This window comes from Vicia villosa, unplaced genomic scaffold (genome assembly GCF_029867415.1).
Source record: "Vicia villosa cultivar HV-30 ecotype Madison, WI unplaced genomic scaffold, Vvil1.0 ctg.000893F_1_1, whole genome shotgun sequence".
NCBI lineage: Eukaryota > Viridiplantae > Streptophyta > Magnoliopsida > Fabales > Fabaceae > Vicia > Vicia villosa.
This window is the reverse complement of record NW_026705402.1, coordinates 302,739-318,529: the sequence shown is the minus strand read 5'-3', so window position 1 is coordinate 318,529 and position 15,791 is coordinate 302,739. Positions and strand designations below refer to the sequence as shown.

The 15,791-nt window shown below is 37.8% G+C and overlaps 1 protein-coding gene across 1 annotated transcript; it reads right to left on the bottom strand.

Annotated features, from left to right (window-relative positions):
• Positions 1–3,206: 3,206 nt before the first annotated feature.
• LOC131632012 (uncharacterized) lies at positions 3,207–14,022 on the bottom strand. The gene is made up of 10 exons (XM_058902776.1): positions 13,882–14,022; positions 13,450–13,717; positions 13,089–13,307; positions 12,876–12,966; positions 12,651–12,789; positions 12,425–12,540; positions 12,218–12,338; positions 3,663–3,833; positions 3,517–3,579; positions 3,207–3,422 (listed from the first exon to the last, which is right to left on the bottom strand). The coding sequence occupies exons 1-10, from the start codon at positions 14,020–14,022 to the stop codon at positions 3,207–3,209; spliced, it is 1,545 nt and encodes a 514-aa protein (XP_058758759.1).
• Positions 14,023–15,791: the final 1,769 nt, after the last annotated feature.

Here is a 15,791-nt window from a genome sequence, read left to right as displayed (position 1 = left end):
TTGTCGCAACAGAAAATTATCTACAACAGTGGCAATCATATTACAATTAGTAATCGGTAAATGATGACGATCTTAAAGCAAATGATTCTTAAAAACACTTGTGCATCAACCAGTCATATTATACTTAACTCAGAACCATTAATATTGTTCTATCCTTGGTTGAACAAAATATTCACTGCTCCTCACTCAAAGTAAATAACATATAGCATTAAATTCTCAATGGTAGAGAAAAAAGACATCATCTATATGACTTAGAAAAGTTATAAAAACAGTTGATACATTAGTTAATGCTCTTATTGAGGTAGATGTGCCATACATTAAATGCTTCAACAAACCTCACTTTGTATAAAGAGATACCAATCCGTGCTATCTAAAAGAATTAAACGATGTTTGCCATTATATAGAGAGAAGCCACTGTGTGCAATATTCAACAAATTTTGGCTATTCCTAATCAGAATAAATAAGGGATCATTGTGATATTTGAGTCTCATGCTCCTTCACATGATAAATAATGGAAGCACTGTGATAAATAAGGGAAGGTAATTAGGTTTTTTCTAATATTTTTAGATACATGATTGTTGCTGTATATTGATCACAGTGATTAATAAGCATAGAACTTCTACAAATATGTTGAGCAGATATTATTTTGTAGAAGTACTACAGAAGCTAGGCTGAACTCAACACATTTTAGATGTCCCATACATGATTCTTGCTGTATATTGAACACAGTGGCAATTAGGTTTTGTTTCATAGATGGCATTGACTATTGAGATCATCACTTCAAGGAAATTCTTTGCTGAATATCTATCTATGCATTTTCTGAAAATGTTAAACTATCTAGTCCTATTTTTAGCATACATATATAAGTTTAAGCAATATTCTGCCATGGAACATAAGTTCATATAACCCCATTATATTCAGTTTCATCCCATTAAAATATCTCTTTCATTATTTAGGCTGTGTCTGGCATACCAAATTCGCAGGAAGGCAAAAAGATGACAAGCAATGGTAAGTTTAGTAGATTTGCACCTGATGAAGTTATTCCAATCTCATGTATCGACCCTGTTTAGCAGGAACAATGAGGTTGCAAGATTGTTGCATACGAAATAGATGTTAACAAATGCTCCTATTTGTGCTCAATGCCAAGGCAAACTCACTGGAAAGGCTCAACCGAAAAAAAGTTTGTCAAGGTCAGTACAGTTTTTTTGTCCAATGAATATAATATTAGAACCTATTAAAGTTAATTTCTTTAGAGTAAAAATAGATGTAAATTTTTTAAACAAATCGTGACAGTCCCCCCTTAAACCAAAGTTAAGTGTCATCACATGTTGGGTTGCAGTGAAAATGTGGTGGTAATTCATAATCCGCGGCAAACATAGGTAAATAGTTGGCTATTATAATATGTAGTTACGAAAACTATTTATAAAATGGATCAAAAATTGACAATGGATAAACTACTTGGTTACAGAAGCTAAATTTATGCAGCCACAGCTAGAGACAGGACATCATTACATGCTGCAAGTGTGCAGCAGTGCCTGGGATGTAGTTTAAAGTAACAATACAATTACAACTACATCCTACATTACTTTTGCTTGTGCACATCAGAATTTAACATAATTATGAAACGGATGTCATTAAAAAAAAACAGAACCTATGGAACATGTTTGACTTACCGTGTCAAGGAGTACATGGCATTTAAGGTTGATGTGACACATATCTCTAGAATTTCCCAAAATGCTGGAATGTGTACCAATCTACCTGCTGTACCTGCGCAGAGAAGGACAGTTTTATAGAGTAATTTGTGTGGCCCAATGTGCAATGCTGGAAAAGGGAGTTGTGCATTGTACAATAGATAAATGAAAAAGTGATAGGGCTGTTTTGAAAAACGCAGAATTCATGTGTACCACAGGTCCAAGATCTTTAGCACAGATTTTTTCTTGGAATCATACAGTTATGCCACCTTTGCAATTTATTTAAAAAAAGTACTCAAGTGCAAAAGTCTTGCATCCAAATGGCCATCATTAAATCTATTATGTAACATTCCAAGAACATGTCTTGTGACTAAATTTAAATGTTATTTTAAAATGGTGCCTACTGATCTAAGGTTAAGCTCAGTAGTAGGAAAACTATAAGGTTCAGCTAAAAGTATAACACGCAAGTTGTAGTCTAAGTGAGGCAGCATAACCATGTCTAATAGCTACCAACTTAATCAAGGAACATGTAATGTAATTAGTGGTCATGTATAATATAGTAGGTAATTATCAGTATTGGTAATCCAATTGTGTGCTGTCACTTATACTAAAGTTAACTATCATTAAGTATGTTATACCAGACTTGCAGGTACAACTTGTAAAAGTTATGTGATGTCCAATAAGACCATTGCTAGTTATTGCTAATCTGTCCAAATAATACAACATGATAATCACACAATTGGATTTTCATAGATTCTGTCTAAATAATTCAACATTGTAGCTCACATAAATTCTTCAACAAATTGCTTATTTTTATTACTTTGATATCAAAACATTGAAAAATAAATTTGCTAGCAAACAATATCTTAAAGATGGAATTTATTAAACTCAAGTGTTATGTGGAATCTACTAAATATTCAGAAAGCTAATCTATTGAAGAAAACAACTGCCAATACATATTCTTCAAAACTAAGTTAGGCTGCATTACCATGTCTAATATCTACCAGCTTAATTAGGGAACATGTAATTAGTGATCATGTATAATATTGTAGGTAATTATCAGCATTGGTAAATCTATGCACAATTAGGAACATATTTTTTCTTGTAGGTAATTAGGGAACATGTGATTAGGGAACATGTAAATTATTGAAGGTGATTAGGGAACATGTAGTTATCAGCACTGGTTTTAGTACAGAAAGAAATTATTTGTTATTCCTGCGGGATGTTTGGTTCATTTGCAACTCAGCCCTTTTGAATATGAAATAAGTAAGCAAATGCCATATCTAAGCATATTACACTAATTGATCAACAATGAGATATTCCTAATATCAGAATGTTTACAAAACATGTTGAATATTGCATAAAGGAGTTATAGTACTACAGAGTCATGGCATAGATAACTAATGATGAGAGTAGTTCAGAAATCAGTTCAGTTAGTGGAATAAATCCTTACACTTCCAAAATGCTAGATACAGCAACAAAATAGAGAGAAATTGTTGAAATAAACCCACCAAATCATTCTTTCTTCAAATGCTTAAGCTTCTTTCCAGTCTTGGGCTTAGTGGCGGATTGTTTGGGAGTGATCTCTTCAGGCTGGATGATATCATTAACTGAGGTTGACTCTGATCCCCTCTTGGCTGGAGTACTGTTGGAGCTTGCTTCTGGGCTCCAAGTCGGGTTAGCAGCCGAGTATGGCTCAGCACGGATTGATTGCTCCGAAGTTTGTGTGAGCTACAAATGAGACATAGAAAAGAGTTAATAATTTGAGGGAGTTAACAGTAGACTGTTTTTTTCAATAGATAAATGTAAAGATCCATGAACTTACTTGGTTTAAAATAAGTATCGGAGCAGTGGTGGACGTTTCAAGAACGGTCTGAAGTGGCATGGTCTGTAACAGAAAACAACCAATGTGTTACTAATGTAAATCAAATCTTGGAGTACTCTAAAAGAAGCATGAAACATATGATGCACCTCATCTGGGGTGAGGTATTTGTCAAACTTGGCGTAAAGGCCCTCCTCGTTAAGTATTTTCACAATAGAGAATTGTCGGTACTGTTGTTGATACTTGACACGAAACACAAATTGTTTATTCAACACAACATCTAGATGAGCAGGCCAAATTTTGGGATTGTCTTCTCCAGCCTATGTAAAAAAACGAAATTACTATTGTAACGCCCGTATAATTTTAATAATTATTTAATTTTATTATTGAATTAATAATTAGAATTATTAAAGAAATTGTGGAAATAATGAATAAATGAAGTTTTTGGCTTTTGGGCCATATGTGGAAATAGAAGAAGAAGGGGGGGTGATTCTCTAAAACCTTTTTCTAATTTTATTATTTCATAAACATTGGAATTGGGGAAAAAGAAAGAGCGTGAAAGAAAGAGGTCTGAAGAACGAAGAACGCGAAGGAGAACGATAGAGGGAGAGACCAAGAATCCAGAATTATCTGAGGTAAGGGGGGACTTGTCTTGATTATCATCTATTATCGGGTTAGGGGTTAGTAATGCTGAATAGATGTAGAATTCGGATCAATTGAGTCATATGATAGGTTTAGGGATTGTGTCAATTGTATGATATTTGACCCCTGTGTTTGAATCTATGATGTATGTGTTGTTATAATCTCAATTGATGTGTATTTGGTGCATTACGAGACGTAATTCGTGTTGTTTGTGCATTCTAATTCTCCATGTTCGCACTGGTATGTGTTGGGGTGTTTTGGGATACATGGAATGCTGTCTTTTCTGCAGATTGGGGTTTTAGAATCGCGGTTCGCGCCGCGTACATAGGGGAGGCGCCGCGAACCTGAAGGCATATGGTAAGGAAGTCTTGTTGCGTTCAGTACGCGCCGCGAACAGGTGACCGCGCCGCGAAGGCGTTGTTCCAAATCGTTCCGCGCCGCGAACATGTGTACGCGCCGCGAAGGCGTTGTTTCGATTCGTTCCGCGCCGCGAATGTGTGATGGCGCCGCGTGCTGTTGATGTTTTGTGATTTTTTTTTAAGAAAGTTCAAAGAGGCATAACTTTCTAACCGTTGGTTCATTTGATGCGCCGTTTTGGGCTAAATGAACCTTATTAATCGATCTATGTGATGATGATTTGACTAGTTTTAGAATGATGATAACATATGTTGCTATTTCTTGATGATGATGATGATTGTAGCAAATATGTGCATGTTTTCGACATGATGATGATAGAATTGTGGTTGAATGATGTTAATATATATGAACATACTTGAATGATGATGATGATTATTGAGGATGATGATGATAATGATATAAGTATGTTATATATGTTGCATTCATTCATGTGCATTGTTGATACTGTATCCATAAGGGATGTGTTGGATCAGTGAAGGGCATGATTCCCATTGTGTGGAATCTGTGCTGGCAGGGCCGTATCTGGATGATGATAGATCGGTCATGGGTTATACCCATTGGATGACGTTGGTACCACATGCATAGTGTCAGTTCATTCATATGCATGATTTATGACATGATTGGAGGTATTCCGGTGAGGTAAATGCTGATAATGCGTTGGTTGTTATTTGTTTTGTTTTGTTTGTCTGTTTATGAAACAATTGGGTGAATGATGCAACTGTGACGTGTTATTGCTTTATAACCTTATAACATTTGTTAATTATGATGAGACTCACCCTTACATGTTGTCATTTTCAGACTGAAGATAGCGGCTGTTCGACTCGGTGAGGATTAGCTCATGAGTCAGTGTTTTTAGTTAGCGTCAGGTGTCATGCTCTGGTAGTTGTAACACTGGGAACGTTTGTTTGTGGTTTTGAATGTAACTCTATATTTATCTGTTTTGATTGAAGTCTGAAACATTTAGTAATAATGTAGACTTGATGTGGTATTTTCCGCTGCGTAGAACATGGTTTGGATAATGAGTTATGATTTTCAGGTGTTCGAATGATGCATGACTTATGTGACGTGTATAATCGTTATTTATGAATTGTGATACCTCTCTACATGTTACTCTGATTTAATAATATGTTTAATTGCCGCGGGTTATTTAGAGGGGTGTTACAATAGTGGTATCAGAGCATAGTCGGTCGTTGTGACCAGAGTCTTAGTGTCAGTGTCAGTTTTCCTGTGTATACGACTAATACGAGTTATTGTCGATACTTGTTCTGACTGGATTGTTGTATTTAAGCAGAACAAATGGCTGGAAGAGGAGGAAGAAACGATGATGCTCTTGCTGAGGCTCTGGGCATGATTGCTGGTGTGCTTGGAGGAGGGACTGTAGGAACAGGGATTGGTGCTGACAGGCAACTGGGGAATTTTCAGAGGAACAATCCTCCATTGTTCAAAGGCACGCACGATCCTGAGGGTGCTCAGAAATGGCTCAAAGAGATCGAGAGGATTTTCCGAGTCATAGATTGTGCTGAGAATCTCAAGGTGAGGTTTGGTACCCACATGTTGTCTGAGGAGGCTGATGACTGGTGGTTGACAACAAAAGCTGAACTGGATGCCGGCGGTACAGCGGTTACTTGGGCTATATTCAAAAGGGAGTTTCTGAGGAGGTATTTTCCTGAGGATGTCAGGGGCAGAAAAGAAGTGGAATTTTTGGAGTTGGTTCAAGGTAACATGACTGTACCAGAGTATGCTGCCAAGTTTGTGGAACTGGCAAAGTACTATGTGCACTACAACAACGACGAAGCCAGTGAATTCTCGAAATGTGTCAAGTTTGAGAATGGCCTTCGGGATGAGATCAAGCAGGGTATCAGGTACCAGAGGATCCGGAGATTTGTTGATCTGGTGGATTGTAGCAGGATTTTTGAGGAAGATAGCGTCAAGCTGAAGTCATCTCACTCTCGCGAGTTGGTTGACAGAAAGGGGAAGAAGCCTATGGACAGAGGTAAACCATATGGTAGAGGTAAACCTGTTGATTGGAAGAAACCCAGTGGGGGAGATTCCAGTGCTCGTATCAGATGCTACAATTGTGGTGAGATGGGACATCGTAGGAATGAGTGTAAGCTGAACCAGAAGAAGTGCTTCAAGTGTGAGGAAGTGGGTCATGTCGCGGCTGATTGTAGGAAGAGGGTGGTGACTTGTTACAACTGTGGTGAAGAGGGTCACATTAGTCCTAATTGTCCTAAGCCAAAGAAGAACCAATCGGGAGGAAAAGTTTTTGCCTTGACCGGGTCAGAGACTACTCCAGAGGACAGATTGATTAAAGGTACGTGTTTCATTCATGGCACACCTTTAGTTGCGATTATTGATACTGGAGCAACTCATTCTTTTATTTCTTTGGACTGTGCTACGAGGTTAAATCTTGAGATATCTGACATCAATGGAAGTATGATTATTGACACTCCTGCGTCGGGTTCAGTAACTACTTCATCTGCATGCTTGAATTGTCCGATTGATATTTTTGGTAGAGAATTCGGAATGGACTTAGTGTGCCTTCCGTTGAAAGAACTTGATGTAATCCTGGGAATGAACTGGTTGGAGTTCAACCGTGTTCATATCAACTGTTTTGAGAAGACGGTAACTTTTCCTGAAGAGAGTTGTGCTGATAATCTGGAAATGACAGCTAGGCAGGTGAATGAAGCTATCGGAGATGGTGCAACAGTATTTATGTTGTTCGCAATGATGAATGTGAAAGAAAAGGTGGCTAGTAGCGATTTACCTGTGGTGTGTGAATTTCCAGAAGTTTTTCCTGAAGATGTAAATGAATTACCACCGGAAAGAGAAGTGGAGTTTTCTATTGATTTGATTCCGGGAACCAGTCCAGTGTCGATGGCACCGTACCGTATGTCGCCGTCTGAGCTAGCCGAACTGAAGAAGCAGTTAGAAGAATTGCTGGAGAAGAAATTTATTCGTCCTAGTGTTTCTCCGTGGGGTGCGCCTGTGTTACTAGTAAAGAAGAAAGAGGGTTCGATGAGGCTGTGCGTAGATTACAGACAATTGAACAAGGTTACTATCAAGAATCGGTATCCATTGCCGAGGATTGATGATTTGATGGATCAGTTGGTTGGAGCGCGGGTATTTAGTAAAATTGATTTGAGGTCTGGGTATCACCAGATACGTGTGAAAGATGATGATATTCAGAAGACTGCTTTTAGAACAAGGTATGGACATTATGAGTATTCTGTAATGCCGTTTGGAGTTACTAATGCACCTGGTGTTTTTATGGAGTATATGAACAGAATATTTCATCCTTATCTCGACAAGTTCGTGGTGGTATTTATCGACGATATCCTGATATATTCTAAGAATGAGGAAGAACATGCCGAACACCTCAGAACTGTGTTAGAACTGTTGAAGGAGAAGCAACTTTTTGCCAAACTGTCGAAGTGTGAATTCTGGTTGGAAGAAGTTAGTTTTCTTGGACATGTGATTTCTAAGGATGGTATTGCTGTTGATCCTACAAAGATAGAAGCCGTGTCTCAGTGGGAAGCTCCGAAGTCAGTATCAGAAATTCGTAGTTTTCTTGGCCTTGCAGGTTATTACAGGAAGTTTATTGAAGGATTTGCAAAGTTAGCATTGCCGTTAACTAAACTGACCAGGAAGGGACAAGCTTTTATTTGGGATGCAAAGTGTGAAGAAGGATTCCAAGAACTGAAGAGAAGGTTGACTAGTGCTCCTATCCTGATTTTGCCAAGTCCGACAGAATCATTTGTGGTTTATTGTGACGCATCACTAATGGGTTTAGGTGGTGTGTTAATGCAAAATCAACAAGTGGTCGCTTATGCGTCGAGACAACTCAAAGTGCATGAAAGGAATTATCCGACTCATGATTTGGAATTGGCAGCTGTGGTGTTTGTTTTGAAGTTGTGGCGACACTATTTGTATGGTTCGAGATTTGAGGTGTTCAGTGATCACAAGAGCTTGAAGTACCTCTTTGATCAGAAGGAGCTGAATATGAGACAGAGAAGGTGGTTAGAATTTCTGAAGGATTATGATTTTGGTTTGAATTACCATCCGGGTAAGGCAAACGTTGTGGCTGATGCATTGAGTAGGAAGACTTTGCATATGTCTAAGTTAATGGTGAAGGAATTGGATTTGATTGAACAATTCAGAGACTTGAGTTTAGTGTGTGAAAGTACTTCTACTAGTGTTAAATTGGGCATGCTGAAGCTGACTAGTGGTATTCTTGAAGAAATCAGAGAAGGTCAGAAAGCTGATGTTGGATTAATTGATAAGTTGACTTTGGTAAATCAAGGCAAGACTGGTGAATTCAGAGTTGACGAGAATGGTATACTAAGGTTTGGTGATAGAGTTTGTGTTCCTGATGTTGATGAACTCCGAAAGCGTATTTTGGAAGAAGGACACCGTAGTGGATTGAGTATTCATCCTGGTGCTACTAAGATGTATCACGATTTGAAAAAGTTGTTTTGGTGGCCGGGAATGAAGAAGGAAATTGCTGAATTTGTGTATTCTTGTTTGACTTGCCAGAAGTCAAAGATTGAGCATCAGAAACCGTCTGGGTTTATGCAACCGATGTTTATTCCTGAATGGAAGTGGGATAGCATATCAATGGATTTTGTTTCGGGTTTGCCGAGAACTGTCAGAAATTGTGAAGCTATCTGGGTTGTGGTAGACAGGTTGACTAAGTCTGCACATTTTATACCGGTGAGGGTGGATTATCCGATGGAGAAGCTAGCCCAGTTGTATATCGAGAAGATAGTTAGTCTTCACGGTATTCCTTCAAGTATCGTGTCAGACAGAGATCCGAGGTTTACGTCTAAGTTCTGGGAAGGTTTGCAGAAGGCTTTAGGTACTAAACTGAGGTTGAGTTCTGCTTATCATCCGCAGACGGATGGACAGACGGAGAGGACAATACAGTCGTTAGAAGATTTGTTACGTGCTTGTGTGCTGGAAAAAGGAGGTAATTGGGATAGCTATCTGCCTTTGATCGAGTTTACTTACAACAATAGTCATCATTCGAGTATTGGTATGGCTCCGTTTGAGGCTTTGTATGGTAGGAGATGTAGGACGCCGTTGTGTTGGTATGAATCTGGTGAGAGTGCCGTGATTGGGCCAGAAATTGTACAACAGACTACGGAGAAGATTAAGATGATTCAGGAGAAGATGAGAGCTTCTCAGAGTCGTCAGAAGAGTTACTATGATAAAAGAAGGAAGACACTTGAGTTTCAAGAGGGAGATCATGTGTTTATGAGAGTTACTCCTATGACAGGAATTGGTCGGGCATTGAAGTCAAGGAAGTTGACTCCGCGTTTTATTGGACCGTTCCAAATTTCTGAAAAGGTGGGAGAATTGGCATATCGTGTCGCTTTGCCGCCGATGCTTGCAAACTTGCACGACGTGTTTCATGTGTCTCAATTGAGGAAGTACATTCCAGATCCGTCCCATGTGATCCAAGTAGACGATGTACAGGTAAGAGACAACTTAACGGTTGAAACATTGCCTGTGAGGATTGAAGATAGAAGACTGAAGCAATTGCGTGGCAAGGAAATAGCTTTAGTCAGAGTAGCTTGGGGAGGACCAGCTGAAGGGAATGTAACCTGGGAGCTAGAGAGCCAGATGAAAGATTCCTATCCGGAGCTCTTTGCTTGAGGTATGTTTTCGAGGACGAAAACTCTTTTAGTGGGGGAGGGTTGTAACGCCCGTATAATTTTAATATTAATTTAATTTTATTATTGAATTAATAATTAGAATTATTAAAGAAATTGTGGAAATAATGAATAAATGAAGTTTTTGGCTTTTGGGCCATATGTGGAAATAGAAGAAGAAGGGGGGGTGATTCTCTAAAACCTTTTTCTAATTTTATTATTTCATAAACATTGGAATTGGGGAAAAAGAAAGAGCGTGAAAGAAAGAGGTCTGAAGAACGAAGAACGCGAAGGAGAACGATAGAGGGAGAGACCAAGAATCCAGAATTATCTGAGGTAAGGGGGGACTTGTCTTGATTATCATCTATTATCGGGTTAGGGGTTAGTAATGCTGAATAGATGTAGAATTCGGATCAATTGAGTCATATGATAGGTTTAGGGATTGTGTCAATTGTATGATATTTGACCCCTGTGTTTGAATCTATGATGTATGTGTTGTTATAATCTCAATTGATGTGTATTTGGTGCATTACGAGACGTAATTCGTGTTGTTTGTGCATTCTAATTCTCCATGTTCGCACTGGTATGTGTTGGGGTGTTTTGGGATACATGGAATGCTGTCTTTTCTGCAGATTGGGGTTTTAGAATCGCGGTTCGCGCCGCGTACATAGGGGAGGCGCCGCGAACCTGAAGGCATATGGTAAGGAAGTCTTGTTGCGTTCAGTACGCGCCGCGAACAGGTGACCGCGCCGCGAAGGCGTTGTTCCAAATCGTTCCGCGCCGCGAACATGTGTACGCGCCGCGAAGGCGTTGTTTCGATTCGTTCCGCGCCGCGAATGTGTGATGGCGCCGCGTGCTGTTGATGTTTTGTGATTTTTTTTTAAGAAAGTTCAAAGAGGCATAACTTTCTAACCGTTGGTTCATTTGATGCGCCGTTTTGGGCTAAATGAACCTTATTAATCGATCTATGTGATGATGATTTGACTAGTTTTAGAATGATGATAACATATGTTGCTATTTCTTGATGATGATGATGATTGTAGCAAATATGTGCATGTTTTCGACATGATGATGATAGAATTGTGGTTGAATGATGTTAATATATATGAACATACTTGAATGATGATGATGATTATTGAGGATGATGATGATAATGATATAAGTATGTTATATATGTTGCATTCATTCATGTGCATTGTTGATACTGTATCCATAAGGGATGTGTTGGATCAGTGAAGGGCATGATTCCCATTGTGTGGAATCTGTGCTGGCAGGGCCGTATCTGGATGATGATAGATCGGTCATGGGTTATACCCATTGGATGACGTTGGTACCACATGCATAGTGTCAGTTCATTCATATGCATGATTTATGACATGATTGGAGGTATTCCGGTGAGGTAAATGCTGATAATGCGTTGGTTGTTATTTGTTTTGTTTTGTTTGTCTGTTTATGAAACAATTGGGTGAATGATGCAACTGTGACGTGTTATTGCTTTATAACCTTATAACATTTGTTAATTATGATGAGACTCACCCTTACATGTTGTCATTTTCAGACTGAAGATAGCGGCTGTTCGACTCGGTGAGGATTAGCTCATGAGTCAGTGTTTTTAGTTAGCGTCAGGTGTCATGCTCTGGTAGTTGTAACACTGGGAACGTTTGTTTGTGGTTTTGAATGTAACTCTATATTTATCTGTTTTGATTGAAGTCTGAAACATTTAGTAATAATGTAGACTTGATGTGGTATTTTCCGCTGCGTAGAACATGGTTTGGATAATGAGTTATGATTTTCAGGTGTTCGAATGATGCATGACTTATGTGACGTGTATAATCGTTATTTATGAATTGTGATACCTCTCTACATGTTACTCTGATTTAATAATATGTTTAATTGCCGCGGGTTATTTAGAGGGGTGTTACAACTATAGGATTAATATGCAACTAACCGGCATAATGCAATAAAAGCGAAATGCCAATGCTAAATGTCACCTCTTTCATAACCTCTCTTAATTCCCTAGCAGTCATTTTTGTAAAAGGAATACAATCCTTATCCCAAAAAACAAATGTTCCATTGTGGTCACCATAGACAACTTCAACCTCAACTTTGAACCTACCATGAAAAAGTGAGTTTAAGGTCATTGATAGATATTATAGTAAGATATGCAATTGGGTAAAAGGGCAAGAATAAGTGCTCACTTCGAAACAGGTTCAGGATCTGTATTTCCAGATGACCCAGCATAAGACTCAAAATACCATCCGTTCTTAGAAGCTTTGAAACCGACAGTAGTGCCAATAGTCGTTGCGAAAGAATCCTTTTGCATCGAAGATAATGGAAAACAAAATTGAAAGCTTAATGGCGTGCTAATGACATAGAAAGAATAACAATATATTCATAACAGAAATTATGTAAATTAAGCCAAACCTTTGCTAGTGCAGCGATAGCATGGATACTCCTGACCTCACTCAAATTAGTCCAGAAATTGTTTGCAGATTGAATGGAAGAATCGCATGTTAATGATTGGGAGAGGGCAGGTATACCAGATAAATCAGTAGTTCCAAAACTGAAATCAACATGATTTTCAGAAATAAATTTATGGAATTGAAACACATTAATTGATGAATTTTTGCAGATAAGTGAATACATTACCTAACTTTGAATTCTGCCACTTGTGGATGGTCCAAGTTAATGAGAAGTCTAGAGCCGTTCCATGCATTCGAAAGAGACGGAAGACCGGAAACTATAGTGCAAGGCAAAGGTTTGTAAGAAGAACAGTGTAACAGGAAACATGGAATAGTGATCTAATACTTAAAGTAGATAAATGTAAACATCAAGTATGATGCATTGTTAACTAATTGAAACCTGAATTTGGCTTACACCAGGCATGGGTCAAAACGATAATTGTAGGCCCAGAAGTGTTGTTCGGGGTAGTGTAGTTCATGAATTGCTTGCCGTAAGCTTCCCATAATGCCACCTCGATAACATTCCCTTCGACATCACGCAAGGTAATATTGACGCAAGATTTCCTATTACCACCGCCCATTTGTGTCTTAACAACATCTTGCAACACCCCTATAACATCTAAAATGTATGAAGCAAATCAAGCAATATTAGAAACAAAGTCAAGCAATATTAGAAACAATTGCATTCATGGATATGTGAGCTAACAGAAGGAGATACAAATTAGTAAACCATATCACAAAATAAAATAGTCATATCTCACCATATAACATGTCATGCTTGTAGGTCCCTTTGAGAAAGTTATCAATAGGATGAAAAATGAATTTGTGGGTTGGTATGTCGGGTAACGACGCCTTCATCATCGTAGTCCCTCCGTTGAGGACGAGCTTGAGTGGGTGAGAACAGACTGTTAAAGGACCCTCGTTGTCAACAGGCTCTCCATTATACATAATATAAGTCTCATGCTCCTTCACTTGTTCGAACCAATATTTGAAATCTCTGTTCCAACTTGTGACATGAATCTTATCAGCCTGCAAAGAGCATCGTTTAATAATGGTCATTTGCCAGATACACATAAGAATGTTAGGTTTTTTGAATACTATTAACATAAAGAGTAGATGTTATGACAGAAAGAACACAGTGAAAAATTATAAAAACACAAACCAACGCTTTGTAATCTTAGAAAAAATGATACCTTCACATCTTGAATGACCATCTCAAGGTGTTGATTGCCATTTTTCTCATTAACAACCCAAAGATCAACAACCCTAATCAGCATTTTCCAGACTTGGTTCCCCTTGACCAGATCGTTTATGAGAATGGGAGCCCTTGACATTGTTCCTGTGGTAGAATGCAAGCATAACTTATGAGGCCAAACAAAAAACATTCTGAATGAAAATGAAAAGGAACGGCGGGTGTCAAGCACTCAACATTCTGAATAACTAAAAACATTTTCAATGTCAACTGGCTCGACGGTAGTGTCAAGCACGAAACGGGAAACAAACAACAAATAGCATATGTCAACTGGCTCGACGGTAGTGTCAAGCACGAAACGGGAAACAAACAACAAACAGCATTTTGGTTTGAAAAAAAAAGCAAGAAACGCATACCTTACGGTGGTTTCTTTACCGGCGCCGTTCGAGAAGAATAATAGAAAGGGAGGAAAACCGAGAGAAAATATGGAGTTCTGAGAGGAAACCGTAGTGAAGTGTGAGAAAGAAAGGTAATTGAAGTGTGAGAAAGAAAGGTAAAGCGTGAGAAGCTGCAGACAAAGTAAAGTAGGTTTGGAGGGAAAGTACAATTTTGTGTTAAAGGACGAATCAGCGAAGCACATAGACATGGCAATAAAACCCAGACCCACGGGTACCCACCCGAACCCGCCCCGAAGTTGACGGGGAAAACCCGCTTTGACTGGGTTTGGGTTCGGGTTTGGGTTTTCCCCGATTAGAAAACATGGGGATGGGTCGGGTAATGGGGACACTAGTACCCACCCCGAGCCCGTCCCCGAACCCGCCCCGTTTATTTCAATATGTACATTATTATTTATATTTCATAATTTATATTATTAAATATGTGGCTAATGTTTTAATAATTTGATTTGTATTTATTATTTTAAATATTTGAAATATATATATATATGAAATCTTTTTAGATTGTTTTATTTTGTTATTTATAATGTAGTTTGATTTTTGAAAAAGTAAATATTTTTATTAAAAAAATTGATTTTACGAAATACATGGTGGCGGAGCGGGGATACCCGAACCCAACCCGAACCCGTTAAGGATGGGTTTGGGTTTTAATTCCTCATCCCCGTTTGGGTTTGGGGTGGGTAACGGGGATTGATTGGGAATTCGGGTTTGGGTTTGGGGGAGGTAAAAACCGTCCCCGACCCGCCCCGTTGCCATGCCTAGAAGCACACATGGCCAATGAAAAAATTCATTTTGTTAATTACTGAAACAACCTTTTGCAAGGGTAACATATTTTTACAAGAAGGTTATTTTAGGTAGTATGGTCAATTTAATAATATTGGGTAGATAGTAGATATATAAAAAAAAAGTTAATATGCATATGTATCATATTTATTAGTTATTACTTTTAATTTAATTTAAATTAATTAATTATTATTTTTTCAAATGACGGAAGAAATCAAGAATAAAATAAATATTATTATTAGTTTTAATTTAAAATAAAAAGATTTGTAATTTAATTATAATAATTAATTAATTAATATTTGAAATAATTGTAGTGGAATAAGCGGGTTGGTAAATTTTATTAGAGTAATGCTATTTAGTACGAAAGAATTTGAATAAGAAACACAAGAATATAAATGTGTCGTTAATTTAGTGGATATTTTTTAATTTAATTTCCTTTTTAATAGGAATCATAGGGTGGTTGTGATATTGAATGGTTGAGATCTATTCTTGCCTTTCTTGTTTTAATATTTTCTTAATATTAAGCATTTTCCATTTTGTTATTATTATTAGTTTTAATTTTACATTATGATTATTATTATTAATTAAATGGGTGAATTAAATTATGTTTATTTATTTAAACAAAAATTAAGTTAGTGAAGGTAATAATCAAAGAAATAAATGGCTAATTAGT